Here is a 14,225-nt window from a genome sequence, read left to right on the forward strand (position 1 = left end):
TGTGTGTGTGTGTGTGTGTGTGTGTGTGTGTGTGTGTGTGTGTGTGCGTGCGTGCGTGCGTGCGTGCGTGCGTGCGTGCGTGCGTGCGTGCGTGCGTGCGTGCGTGCGTGCGTGCGTGCGTGCGTGCGTGCGTGCGTGCGTGCGTGCGTGCGTGCGTGCGTGCGTGCGTGCGTGCGTGCGTGCGTGCGTGCGTGTGGGGGTGTGTGTGTGTGTGTGTGTGTGGGGGGGGGGGGGGGTGGGGGGGTAGATCGGCGGGAGAATGGGAGCAGCAGGAGCGGTATACTGCGGAGTTGTGATGTACTGCACTGTTGTGATGAAATGAGAGCTGAGACAGAAGGAAAGGCTATATCATATACGCTGTTCCTGCTCTGTCATGACCCACAGAATAAGTTCCCATTGATACAAGTAGCCACAATGATCACACTGATTACTGGTTGGTTATAGGACAAAAATCTACACTATAGCTGAATATAGGAGGGGCTGGCCCCTCAAAAATACAAAAATAACGCTCATCTTTTACTTTCTCTAATCAACCTTAGTGGTAAAAAAATCACACCTTCGTCATCAATGGTTGTGTTTACACTGACATAAAATGTTACGTAATTTGACTATGACGTAAAATTCTCCATTCATTGTCAATGGGAATTTAATGTTTGTGTAGGACAAAGTGGACACACAAAAGACGTGAGTATTATTTCCAGTGGCTCAGGGGTAGAGTGGCTGGATGGTAACCGCAAGGTTAGCAGTTCGAACCCTGTGGGCTCCCCCAGAGTTAGTGTCGAAGTGTCCTTGAGCAAGACACTGAACCCCTAATTGCTGGTTGGTGCCTTGCATGGTTTCCGCCGCCATCGGTGTGTGAATGTGTGTGAATGTGTGTGTGAATGGGTGAATGCACAATCTCTGTAAAGCGCCTTGGATAAAGGCGCTATATAAATGCACCATTTACCATTTACTTTGTCAGTGCAGTGGAGTGGTTGTTATGTCATGTTATTATGATGTATTTCCAGAGCCCTACTATATGGTTGTTATATCATGTTATGATGTATTTCCAGAGCCCTACTTCGTCAGTGCAGTGGAGTGGGGAGCTCACATCTACTTCTTCTTCAGAGAGATGGCCATGGAGTTCCATCACCTGGAGAAGGTACTGTCTGTCATTTTTTATTTCGCTTTTTTTTATTTAACATTTTCTCCAAAGCAATTACAATGTTACCAGACTTTCATGAATGAATGAGCCAACGTGGGCTAAACATCTTTGCATGGTTCATAAAAGCATGTCACTCACCAATCAATCCTCTTTACAGGAACTAATTAAGATAGATCTTTCTAGTTTCTAATCAGTCCATGCTGTTAGACATAAATAGTATCATAAATAACCACTAAATTATATTTAGGGTGTCAGATTATATATTTTAACAGTGGTTCTCAAACGTGTTCATCTCAAGGACCCCCAAATTAACATGCAATTGACGAGGGATCCCATCTGAAAATACTTTCGTGCCATGCAGGCACATCCATACAAGATAGAAGATGTGTTGTTTTCGGGGGTACCCAGATGATGATAGCTTAGCTTAAAGGAGAATTCCATGCTAGAAGGCTTTCTTACCTTTATTTGTAGTTGTTACGTCCCCACCAAAGTGGTCCACGTGTTATTTTGTGCAAAACCTCCTTATTGGCTATTTCCCCTACCATAAGCCCTAAATGAATTGAATTGAATGGCGCTATGGGGTGTTGTGCTAATTCGCCTTTTTTCCATTGATCAAAATTATTATTTTCTTGTATATATCCTCTCTTCATAATGTAAATAATATCCCAAGCGGCACACTTTACTACTTATTTCGATGGAAATAAGCGAATTAGCACAACACCCCATAGCCCCATTCAATTCCCATTCAATGCAATTCATTGAGGGCTTATGGTAGGGGAAATAGCCAATAAGGAGTTTTTGCACAAAATAACACCTGGACCTCTTTGGTGGGGACGTAACAACTACAAAGAAAGGTAAGAAAGCCTTCTAGCATGGAATTCTCCTTTAATGATCAGCTTAATGTGCAACCTTGTTTTCTTACTACTAGAGCGGTGCCCGTTGGGCACTGGCCTACTTGGAACGATGCAAGTTGGAAATGCATGCCCCACCCAGATATTATGTCTGTGTCCCTTTTATGCCCATATATGGAGTCAGGCATGCCCAAATATGGAGTCTGTGCAGATGTCAGAATGACGTCAGAACAGGCCAGCTCCATATATGGACACTGGGCAGGGGCCCTGGTCCCTTCCAGAGCCCGGGCAGAGGCCTTTTTTTGGACGGTTCTGGACAACCATTGGTCCGACCGACTCGACACCGAGCACTGCACCCCCTGTGGTGGTGTGGAACGCGTGTGTTGATTTTGAAGTTGGTGGGGCGAACGGTTCTCCAGTTGTGTGGATTACAACGGCACACACACACACACACACACACACACACACACACACACACACACACACACACAGACACACACACAGAGATGTGGTGCATTTACAGATAGATAGAATATACAGTATACAAACCAACATACAGTATAGTGTATTCAGGGTATCTGCAGATTTCTAAAGTGACAATTTAAGGACTTTTTAAAATGAAAACAATAAACAACTAATAAGAACAAAAGTTACCAACAAACTATTGTCATGCATTGGCCAAATTGTCAAATATCGCTAGGCACTGTGGGTTGCCTCCGCGCCTCCATCGTCTGACCTGAACGTGTGTGCTGTGTTGTGTCATCGTTGCCGCTGAACAGCTAACATCTCATTCTACCTCGATGGTTTCATGAATATCACCTCCCTTTCAAAAGTTTGGACGTGATAAGGATCATGTAATTGGCCTTAACACTGTGGGTATAGAGCGTCGCAGTCCCGCCCCCTACCAGGGCCCAGGAAATGATTCTCCGTTCATTTAAAGACGTTTACGCCGCGGACAAAGCCAACTCTTGTCGTGACAAATCATGACAACAAACATAATTCTTCGGGCCAAACAAAGAATTAGAAAGTAGAAAAAAACGGCAGGTTACAAAACGTTTTTTTGTTGTTTTTCTTCTATGTAATTATTTGTTTGGTCCAAAATATTGTGTGTGTTGTCATGATTTGTCACGACTCGAGTTGGCTTCGTACGACGCTTAAAAGGTCTTTAAATAAATACTTTTTGAAATGTCTATGGGAAAAATGCATTGTGATTAATTTCCTGGGCCTGGCGTCGTCATGAAAGGGGGCGGGACTGCGACGCTCTATTGTGTGCCCATAATTCAGACTCCTCTCATTACTCCGACTAGGTGCGTGCAGTTAGGGTTAGGTTTCTGGGTTCTGTACTGTACCTTACAAATTTGTTTCATGTACAAGCGAGCACAGAACCAAGAATGTTTTCTTTCGCCACCTTGGTTGAAGAAGAGCTTTCACCATCTGTGTTTCAGGTGATGGTGTCCCGCGTGGCCCGGGTGTGCAAGGCGGACCTGGGCGGCTCCCAGCGCGTGCTGGAGAAGCAGTGGACGTCCTTCCTGAAGGCCCGTCTCAACTGCTCCGTCCCCGGGGACTCCCACTTCTACTTCAACCTGCTGCACGCCACCAGCCCCGTCATCCACATGCAGGGGAGAGACGTGATCCTGGGGCTGTTCTCCACACCGCCCAACAGGTACCGTATGACCCACACACGCGCGCGAGCACGCACACACACACACACCCAACCAACAGGTACCGTATGACCCACACACCACACACACACACACACACGCACACACACACACACCCAACCAACGGGTACCGTATGACCCACACACCCCACACACACGCGCGCACACACGCACACACGCACATGCACACACGCATGCAAAAACACACACACTCACACACACACACGCCCAACCAACAGGTACCATATGACCAGTGTTGGGACGTAACGCATTACAAGTAATGCGTTACTGTAACGCCGTTATTTTCGGCAGTAACTCGTACTGTAACGCATTGTTGTTTTTAAATTCAGTAACTCAGTTACCCGTTACTACATGGTGCGTACTTTGAGTGTGTGTGTGTGAGGGGGTGGGCTGTGACGCGCGGCAAACACACGCTGTGGGTGTGTTTGTGTTTACTGTCGCAGACTGTCATGGCGGCACCCACGTCGTGTTTTCACTAAATGGATTATTTCTCACTACTTTGTCGAGCACAAAGAAAAGAACGTCTCACTGTAAGTTGTGTGCAGAACCAGACAGACTCATCCAACCGCAGTCCACCTCCTCCCCTGCTGGCATGGCAAATGGGACTGGGAAACTTGTGCGTGCGTGCGTTTGTGTCGGCCCCGCGTGTGTGTGTGAGTGAGAGAGAGAGAGAGAGAGAGAGAGAGAGACACACAGAGAGACAGAGAGGCTGCACGCGTGTGCGTGTAATAATAATCAAACCTATTAAGTAATTGTCTAGTATTTGTCTTACTTTGTTTATGAATCCAGACTCAAATTAGTATTGCCACCACCACCAATTGTTGTTGTTGTTTATTTGGAACCCCATTAGCTAATATAGTAGCAGCTACTCTTCCTGTGGTCCACACACAACATGCATTACTACATATGAAAACATTTTACAAGACAGTATAAGAAAAACAAGTTAAAAACTTAAAATACAACTAAATATAAAACAATTGATTATAAAGTATTGTGCATTTATCGCACAAATATAACATCTCAACAACCATGAATACAATTTCAGTTTAGGTACAGTTACAGAATGAAAGAAGTGTTTTAACCCATTTACTGTAGGCTTGACGTTGTTTTCTAAAATATAAAAATAAATAAAATAAATAAAATAAATAAAATAAATAAAATAAATAAAATAAATAAAATAAATAAAATAAATAAAATAAATAAAATAAATAAAATAAATAAAATAAATAAAATAAATAAAATAAATAAAATAAATAAAATAAATAAAATAAATAAAATAAATAAAATAAATAAAATAAATAAAATAAATAAAATAAATAAAATAAATAAAATAAATTAAATAAATAAATATTTTCACGATTTTTCAAAAATAGCAGACCTACAAGCTCGTAGATCTGCTGTTTTTCAAAAGCTAAATTATAACATAATGTTTAAAACACCAAAAGGGGTTCCCGCCCAGAATGGGTTAAACAGTGTGTGCAGTGTGTTGACTATCATCATAAAGCAAACGACATGAGATATTTCTTTAATTTATTTTTTTAAATCTGATTTACTTGTTGCCTGTCTGATTTGTGATGGAAGACTATATGCAGCTCTTTCATTGCTAGTCTGTGTAGTACTGTGTGTTGCGTTGCATTCGTTTTTTGAGATGGGGAAACGTAAAGAGACCTTGAATGTCTGGTATTGTAGGTCTGTTCATCAGAGCTGAATTTAACCCATTTTGGGCGGGAACCCCTTTTGGTGTTTTAACTATTGAAAAATAGCAGATGTACAAGCTCATAGCGCGGCACCGAGTGCCGCGCTACGAGCTTGTTGGTCTGCTATTTTTGAAAAATCGTGAAAATGCAGCGCGAATCTTTGAATATATATTCTTTCAGAGCGAACGTTTTTAACTCAAATCTTTGATTCTGAGGGGTTCCTGGAATAACATATTTTCAGATGGGGGTCAGTGGCCAACTACATATCATTTTTGGGGTCCTTGACATGAAATATTGAGCACCACTGATACAGAAACATACAGTAGGTATTTCAGAAAACTGTCAGGATTTAGAAGACATTTTTAAAATGTTGACGTCAGGCCTAAATGGGTTAAGTCTGCAATACAGGACAGCCGGGACTGTAGATTAAATAATTAGGGATGCACGATTATGAAATTATGACCGATATCCGATCTCCGATTATTTGCAGGGTCATGTCTGCCGATACCGATTCTGACCGATTCCGATATTATACAGAGGACCACAGCATACAGGCCCTAGGCCTATAGAGCGTCGCAGTCCCGCCCCCTACCAGGGCCCAGGAAATTATTCTCTGTTCATTTTCGTCATAGACTTTTCAAAATATATTTATTTAAAGACCTTTTAAGCGTCGTACAAAGCCAACTCTTGTCGTGGCAAATCATGACAACAAACACCATTTTTGGGCCAAAAAAAAGAATTAGAAAGAAGAAGAAAAACGGCAGGTTACAACACTTTTTTTGTTGTTTTTCTTCTTTGTAATTATTTGTTTGGTCCAAAATAGTGTGTTTATTGTCATGATTTGTCACGACTCGAGTTGGCTTTGTCTGCAGCGTAACTGTCTTTAAATAAATACTTTTTGAAATGTCTATGGGAAAAATGCATTGGGAATCATTTCCTGGGCCTGGCGTCGTCATGACAGGTGGGGCGGGACTGCGACGCTCTATTGGGGTCGGCCCAAAGCTTATGTTAATAAAGTATTCAATCAATAAATATGACATATTTGATTTGGCTTTTGTTCTAGACTAGAGGTACTAGAAACTTTTGGATTTATATTGAACTCATTAATGCATTTTTACATTTTTCATTTGAAAAATGTTTTGCTGGTGAAACCGATATTATTTTGCGACCGTTCCGACACCGATATGGCATTTTTATGGCCGATATTTCCAATTATGCTACCGATTATATCGTGCATCCCTAGAAATAATGCCTCTGACAAAAGACAACAAGGAAATATGAAGTCCAATAATCAGTCAGAGCAGCTACAGTATGTACAGTACACATACAGTACAGTATGAGCACATGGCGTTCACCGGAGCAGTGGAACCCCCATGTTGTGTTGTTTGTACAGTAGCCTACTACCTGTGTTGTTGTTGTTGTTTGCTATAACAATGTATTGATAGTCCTACAATAGCGTCATCAAAAATCACCCACCAGTCCGAAAATCCGGATATTCTTCTTTAACCCATTCTGGGCGGGAACCCCTTTTGGTGTTTTAAGCATTATGTTATAATTTAGCTATTGAAAAATAGCAGATCTACAAGCTCGTAGCGCGGCACAGAGTGCCGCGCTACGAGCTTGTAGGTCTGCTATTTTTTGAAAAATCGTGAAAATGTGGTGCAAATCTTTGAATATATATTCTTTCAGAGTGAACGTTTTTAACTCAAATCTTTGCTTCTGTGGAGGTTCCTGGAACACCATATTTTCAGATGGGGGTCGGCGGCCAATTACTAATATCACTCTGGGGCTGCTTGACATGAAATAGTTTGAGAACCACTGACACAGAAACATGGGTTTTTCAGAAAACTGTCTAAATGGGTTAAATGACTGCTCCATGTGTCTCCCACGCAGCATCCCAGGCTCCGCGGTGTGTGTGTTCGACATGCAGCAGCTGGCGCACGTCTTCGAGGGACGCTTCAAGGAGCAGAAATCACCAGAATCCATCTGGACGCCCGTACCGGACGAAGCCATCCCCAAACCCAGGTAGTGGAACCTACCTATGCCCAGCTTTGAGTGTTTGTGTGAACACAAACATTGAAGACTAAAAGTGTGTAAACACAAACATTGAAGACTAAAAGTGAGGACGCAAATTGTGTTTGGCCGGCGTGATTGGGTGGGAGATGTGCCATTGGTTGAGAATGAGATGATGTATGATAGGAGCGCCGCTCACTTCACAGGGGTGTGACTTTATATTTCTGACATACTCCTGATATGAGGGGGACTTAATTTGGGAATTAGGATATTAATTAGGCTAACCTTTTCATAAAGCTATTTAAATGGGATAAGTTAGAAACATGGGTGTGTGTGTGTGTGCGTATGCAGCATACACGCGCTGTTTGTAATTTGTTTGGTACCTTTGGTTGGGAATTTAGAATCTCTCTCTCTCTCTCTCTCTCTCTCTCTCTCTCTCTCTCTCTCTCTGTCTCTCTCCCAGGCCAGGGGGCTGTGCTGTGGAGGGCAGTAGGTTCAGTACGTCCACCACGCTTCCAGACGAGGTGCTGAACTTCGTGAAGACCCACCCTCTGATGGACGACACCGTCCCCCTGCTGGGCCACCGGCCCTGGGTGGTCAAGACCATGGGCAGGTATACTAGAGAGAGTTTAACCCATTCAGGCCTGACGTCGAAATAAAAAGAAAATATTCTAAATCCTCCAGTTTTCTGAAAAAAATATGTTCACGATTTTTCAAAAATAGCAGACCTACAAGCTCGTATAGATCTGCTATTTTTCAATAGCTAAATTAAAACATAATGTTTAAAACACCAAAAGGGGTTCCCGCCCAAAATGGGTTAACCCATTTAGACAGTACGACGTGTGGGAACGTCATAACTAATCCAACCAACGGGTTGCTATAGGACGGGTACACACGTCCTAGCGCATTTTCATTGATATCAAACGAGAGAAAAATATTCGGAATTTGTTTCTTTTTCTTTTTTTTGAGTTGGCCTCCAAGGCCACCATACTCCTTGCTCTCCGCGCACGCGCGTTGTCGTTCACTTCCCTGTTTACGGATCAGAACGAATGCCTCGTATCTGCTAATCTATAGGGAGCTCTCCATGGTTTTGACCAGATGGATATACTAAGCTCTTCATTTCTGACCTCTGACCTGCCTCTTGTTCAAAATAGGAACGCGAGGGATTATTCAGCGATTTTATCGTAACTATAGCGAGGTAAGCAAGCAAAAATATGTCTCCCGGTTTTTGTCCGGAACGGAAGTGGGGGGGGGGGGGGGGGGGGGGGGCTTTACAGAGTAAAAGCGGCTCTATGTTCCCGGCACCCCGAGCTTCTATTTTGAAAGAAATCCCGGCACTGATTGTGTTAATGTCAAAATAACCTCACGTCACCAGACTTTCCACCTCGAAGGAAAGCATGGTCTGTTCCTCAATCGCCTGCGTGTGATCCGGTCTCGACCGGATGGTAAAATCTAAAAAACAAAATAAAAACGTATTCCGGTTTATGCTTTCGGGCTGACAAATGTGATGAGGTCAGCACATTTGGGCAAGTGGCTATGGCCGAATTTAGGCCAAGGAGTGTTTTTCTTGCATTACTAATGCTTGGAATGGATTCAGAATCATGAAAACCCCCTAGTTTGACATGTCACATCTCTCTAGGTCATCCTCATCCTCATCCTTTTTTTTTTTTTTTTTTTTTTTATAATTTGGGGACCCCCTAAAATAATTTGGCGACCCCCCGAGGGGTCGCGACCCACGGGTTGAGAACCCCTGGTCTATAGTGTGGTATACAAAAATGACCATAACGCGATGTTTCCGGCAGAGCAGGCCTCTCATTCTGTGGACCTTAATGATCAAGTGAATGAGAAAAAAATAAAAATCATGACATCACAGGTTAATCTTTATTCCTTGAGCTTTCGGGCCTGTGGCTCACCGGCTATAGTCTGTTTAATGACGAGCTATACCTTTTGAAGACATAAAGACATAAAGGCTAATAGTTGACCTATATCCATGGATCATCTACCTCCAGGTACCAGCTGACAGCCATGGTGGTGGACACGGAGGCGGGGCCTCACAGGAACTGGACGGTGATGTTCCTGGGCTCCACGCGAGGAACCATCCTCAAGTTCCTGATGGTCCCCAACACGGACTCTGTGACGTCGCACAACAGCGTGTTCCTGGAGGAGGTGGAGGGCTTCAACCCCGAGAAGTGAGTCGTGCTACCTTCACACTGTCCTCCGTCTAATCCTCCCTCCGTTCATCCATTTAGAGCTGAGGACGATTCTACAAATGGCTTCTAAATCCAGACAGTTTTCTGAAAAACCTATATATATTCATGTCAAGGACTCCAAATATATATGACATTGGCCGCTGACCCCCGTCTGAAAAGATGTTGTTCCAGGGACCCTCCCAGTAGCAAAGATTTGAGTTATAAACTCGCTCTGAAAGAATATATATTCAGGCACATTTTCACGATTTTTTTCAAAAAATAGCAGATCTACAAGCTCATAGCGCGGCACCGAGTTTTTCAATAGCTAAAGTATAACATAATGCTTGAAACACTAAAGGTCTCCACACACCGGGCGCGAATTCGGATTTTTAAGCGGTCGGTTTTCCGAAAAACGCGGCCGGTGTGCAACCACCTTAAGAGTGGTTCCCGCCCAGAATGGGTTTAACATGCTTGTCATTGATTGAATACTTTATTAGTCAGAGATGTAAACGGGTGCAGTCGGGCGTCCGCTGGCCTAGTGGTCCAGGCGCGTGCCACATATAGGCTCTGGCCTGACAGCGTGTCGCGTGTTCGAGTCCCGTTCATCTTCACTTGTATCTATCAATTAAGGCAGAAAAGCCAAAAACAAATCTTTAAAAAAACAAGCCGAAATTGATTAAATCAATTAATTACCAGCTGCATTATTATTATCTGTGGGTCTGCTGCTGACGTTATGCCACTTTTTAGCTGCGCTCCGCTGTTATGCTCAAATTAGTGACCCTAAAGAATTCTGAGGCAACATGGCTGGAGACGAGGCAGCCAATCAGAACTGCTCGACTAGCCATGCCGTGCAGACGATGGGATGTTATGGGTTGTTGCCAGTGGTGGCAACTGTCGTGACAGAAATAAGCTAAGCAGCCTCCAAAAACCAAACCAGGCAAGCAACTGTGAATGAATCCACGGCTGGAAATATGCAGACTTGGCAACACTCAGCAGAAAGACTAGCGGTGTCCGTCTACCGGTCGCATAGTGGTGTCCGTCTACCGGTCGCAAGTTTCCCAGGTAAACACTGACCTGCCGCTTCTACGAAGCAGCTGGTAAAAACAGGTATACAATTTCACAAAAAAAGTCCTGAGGACTTGTTGTCATTGTGGTCCTATGTATTGAATTCATCAAAAATGAACACAAAAATGCAAACCCGCTATACGTGTGGGCCACGTAGCGGCCCCGATCGAACCGCTAGTTCGGAAAACCAACCACTTCAAATGTCACATATTTTTAAATATTGTTGAGGAGGACAGAGGAGGAGCTGCTGCGGGACAGAGGAGACTAAAACATAAAAAATATGTATTTATAAATAACTGAAAACAGTAAATGAAAAAGCCCCTCACGTATTAGTAGGACATCAGTCACCAGAAAAAAGGACGGGTGTTTTCGATGAATAGATTTTGTACCAGACAGTGGCCTTGTGGTTAGAGTGACCGCCCTGAAACTGGGAGGTCGGGGTTCGATCCTCGGCCGGGTCATACCAAAGACTGTAAAAATGGGACCCAGTGCCTCCTTGTTTGGCACTCGGCATCAAGGGTTGGATTGGGGGGTCAAATCTACTAATCAAATGATTCCCGAGTGCGGCACGGCTGCGTATAGCGGGTTTGCATTCCAAGAGATGGGTCAAATGCAGAGAACAAATTTCACTGCAGTAAGGTAGTAACGTGTGTGACAAATCGTACGACTTTGACTATCATGGTTAAAATACTGAATCGAGCAACTTAAGAACTGTCTGGGGTGTTTATTATAAGCCTGAGTAGACGATGAAATGACCAAAAGTTTCTTTGAAAGTGAAATATCCCTTTAAGAGCAGATCTACAAGCTCATGATGCAACACGTTGTGTTGCTTTTGGACAGGCTATTTTCACAATGGGTTTTTTGCGCTGTACACATACGGCAAAGTAGAAAGTAAAGTTGAAAATATGGAAATACAAAGGTCTCTGCCCGCCAGAGAGGTGATATAAATCATCTGTCTCTAAATCCTTTTGCACCTGATGGCTTTAATTCACAGCCTCTGCTTTAATTACTCCCTAATGGTTCGTCAGGCTGATGTAATAATGGTGCTTCCTGCTTGATAAGCTCTAATGCTGCTGCTGCTGCTGCTAATGCTGCTGCTGCAGGTACATCATCAGCAGTCTGTCTGTCTGTCTGTCTGTCTGTCTGTCTGTCTGTCTGTCTGTCTGTCTGTCTGTCTGTCTGTCTGTCTGTCTGTCTGTCTGTCTGTCTGTCTGTCTGTCTGTCTGTCTGTCTGTCTGTCTGCCTGCCTGCCTGCCTGTCTGTCTGTCTGTGAATGTGACATTTTTGTGGACTACTCTATGTGGCTGATATATACTCTTTGCATCTTATCTGATGTACAACGCTGGTGGATAATATTCATCTTGCACATTATGCTGTATTACATAGAGTCATGGACAGTATATGGGCGACTGTGGCTCAAGAGGTAGAGCAGGTCGTCCAATGATCCATGGGTCGGCGGTTCGAATCCCGGCTCCTCCTGTCTACAGGTCGAAGTGTCCTTGGGCAAGACACTGAACCCCAAATTGCTCCCGATGTGCTGGTTGGTACCTTGCATGGCTTCCGCTGCAATCGGTGTATGAATGTGTGAGTGAATGGGTGAATGTAATGCACAATCTATGTAAAGCGCCTTGGATAAAGGCGCTATATAAATGCACCATTTACCATTTACCATTTAGTATATGAGCTGCTATGCTCATGCACCTTGTGTCTAATCCTCGTATACATACTGTACTATGGGTGCATATATGCTATGTGTAAATAAATATGTATAGTTCCTATACAGTACATACCTTTTGATTCTTTCTTCTTTTGTATCAAACTAATTTTATTTGGGTTGATGTGACAATAATAAAGATGATTCACATTTTGAGACCGGCTTAACCACTGTCACTTTCAAACATGTTGCTTGTAGATCGGCCATACCTTTGCCTGACAGACACTCTTATACAACAAAGTAGGGAATACATTTTCACACAAAACAAGGTTCCTGCCCGACAGGCAGCAATGATATCTTGGTACAACAGGACTCGTTGCCGACACTGCGGTGCTGGGAGTCTGGCATACAGTTAGGAGGAGCTAATGGCTGCTTCTTCCACACAACTATAAAAGCTTCAATTTACTGTCTTAATAATAAGTCTTATAGCGCTAACGGGGTTTTAGCCGTACTGCCGTTAGTGCCGTGAAGAATACTCCCTGTCTGTCTCCTTCCCTTCCTCTGGAGGTGGATTACATCACCGGTCTGGGCCCAGCAGGCCCAGTAGATCCATGGGTCCAGTGAACCACTGGTTCCCAAACACTGGGGCGGGACCCATTTGTGGGTTCACGGACCCATCTTTATGGGTCGCTTTAATTTTTGGTCTCTCTCTCTCTCTCTCTCTCGCTCTCTCTCTGTCTCTCTGGTTCTATAGATGTGGTGCTGACTCGCCCCAGGCCCGCCTCCTCTTGTCTCTGTCTCTGGACCGGACCAGTCACTCTCTGCTGCTGGCCTTCTCCTCCTGTCTGGTCAGAGTGCCCACCTCCCGATGCCACCTGCACTCCCGCTGTATGAAGTGAGTGCTGCACGCACGCACGCACGCACGCACGCCTCCCGAGTGCAGTTATTCAGTACGGTCTTGAGCAGTCTGAACTCCCACACAACACCAGGTGGGAACTGACAGCCATGAATAACAAGAGAGACACAAATTAATAAAACATAACAGACATGACTAACAAAAAGATTAAATATGACTGGGTCCAATAATGGCGGGAATGCAATTGAATGGTGAAAAGACAGACCCTTTTTTCCTTTTGTACCTTCTCTGCAAGGACAATAAAGTGTCTTTTGATTCACACCTCACTGTGCTTCAAAGAGTTCAAGACAAAGGAATGTCCATAGACATGAATCTGTACTGAGGTGTTGCTGGCTTAGAGGGCCACTACACGAGGACGTCGCGGGCTGTTCCCCGCCTAAGTTTGTGAACGATATAAAACTTTACTGCGTCTACATTGCGGTTATGTTAATTATGTTTGCCTTACACACGAGACCGGTAAACTGCTCCGTTTTCAAGATAAAGATGCAGTACACATGGCTGGCCTGTAGATTCTAAAAATATTCTAAAAGTAGGCTATATGAAAGCGTTGGTATTTCACACAGGTGTTGCCAAATAACTAATTATCTTGATCAGATGCGCATATGACATATCTAGGTCATATCAATTTAATGAGCAGAGCAGTGCTGCTTCTCTCTCTGAGTCTGCACACACTGACTGACCAGCTAAAGTGTATGCCTACTAAACCATAATATATGACAAACCTTGGATTAATTCTTCTGAAAACAGCAGCACAAAGTAAGTGAGAGAGAGAGAGAGAGAGAGAGAGAGTGTGAGAGAGAGAGAGAGAGAGAGAGAGAGAGAGCGTGCGCACCCCTTCTCTCGCTCAGATCATCATACACAGCTCACAACGAGGAGCGGCATGGTACATTGTGAATTTATGAGTTTGACTTTGGAGATTGAAATATATATATTCGCTGGTGCGCAACACCTCTGAATGTCAGATAATTGCTCGTTTAGATTGATTACACCTGCTGGCAGCACAGCGCTAATCAT

General features: G+C 43.9%; 1 protein-coding gene across 1 annotated transcript in view; it reads left to right on the forward strand.

Annotated features, from left to right (window-relative positions):
* The window catches only part of LOC306942711 (semaphorin-6B-like), a gene marked incomplete at its 3' end in the record, with an annotated part of 140,327 nt that overhangs the window by 106,759 nt on the left and 19,343 nt on the right, over window positions 1–14,225 (forward strand). The window contains exons 9-14 of the mRNA XM_079528727.1: window positions 1,053–1,141; window positions 3,441–3,658; window positions 7,268–7,399; window positions 7,851–8,000; window positions 9,397–9,576; window positions 13,050–13,190. Coding sequence (XP_079384853.1) covers window positions 1,053–1,141; window positions 3,441–3,658; window positions 7,268–7,399; window positions 7,851–8,000; window positions 9,397–9,576; window positions 13,050–13,190 — 910 coding nt within the window. The remainder of the gene's footprint in view (window positions 1–1,052; window positions 1,142–3,440; window positions 3,659–7,267; window positions 7,400–7,850; window positions 8,001–9,396; window positions 9,577–13,049; window positions 13,191–14,225) is intronic.

Source organism: Electrona antarctica, assembly GCF_951216825.1.
Source record: "Electrona antarctica genome assembly, chromosome: 1".
In the NCBI taxonomy this organism is placed as follows: domain Eukaryota; kingdom Metazoa; phylum Chordata; class Actinopteri; order Myctophiformes; family Myctophidae; genus Electrona; species Electrona antarctica.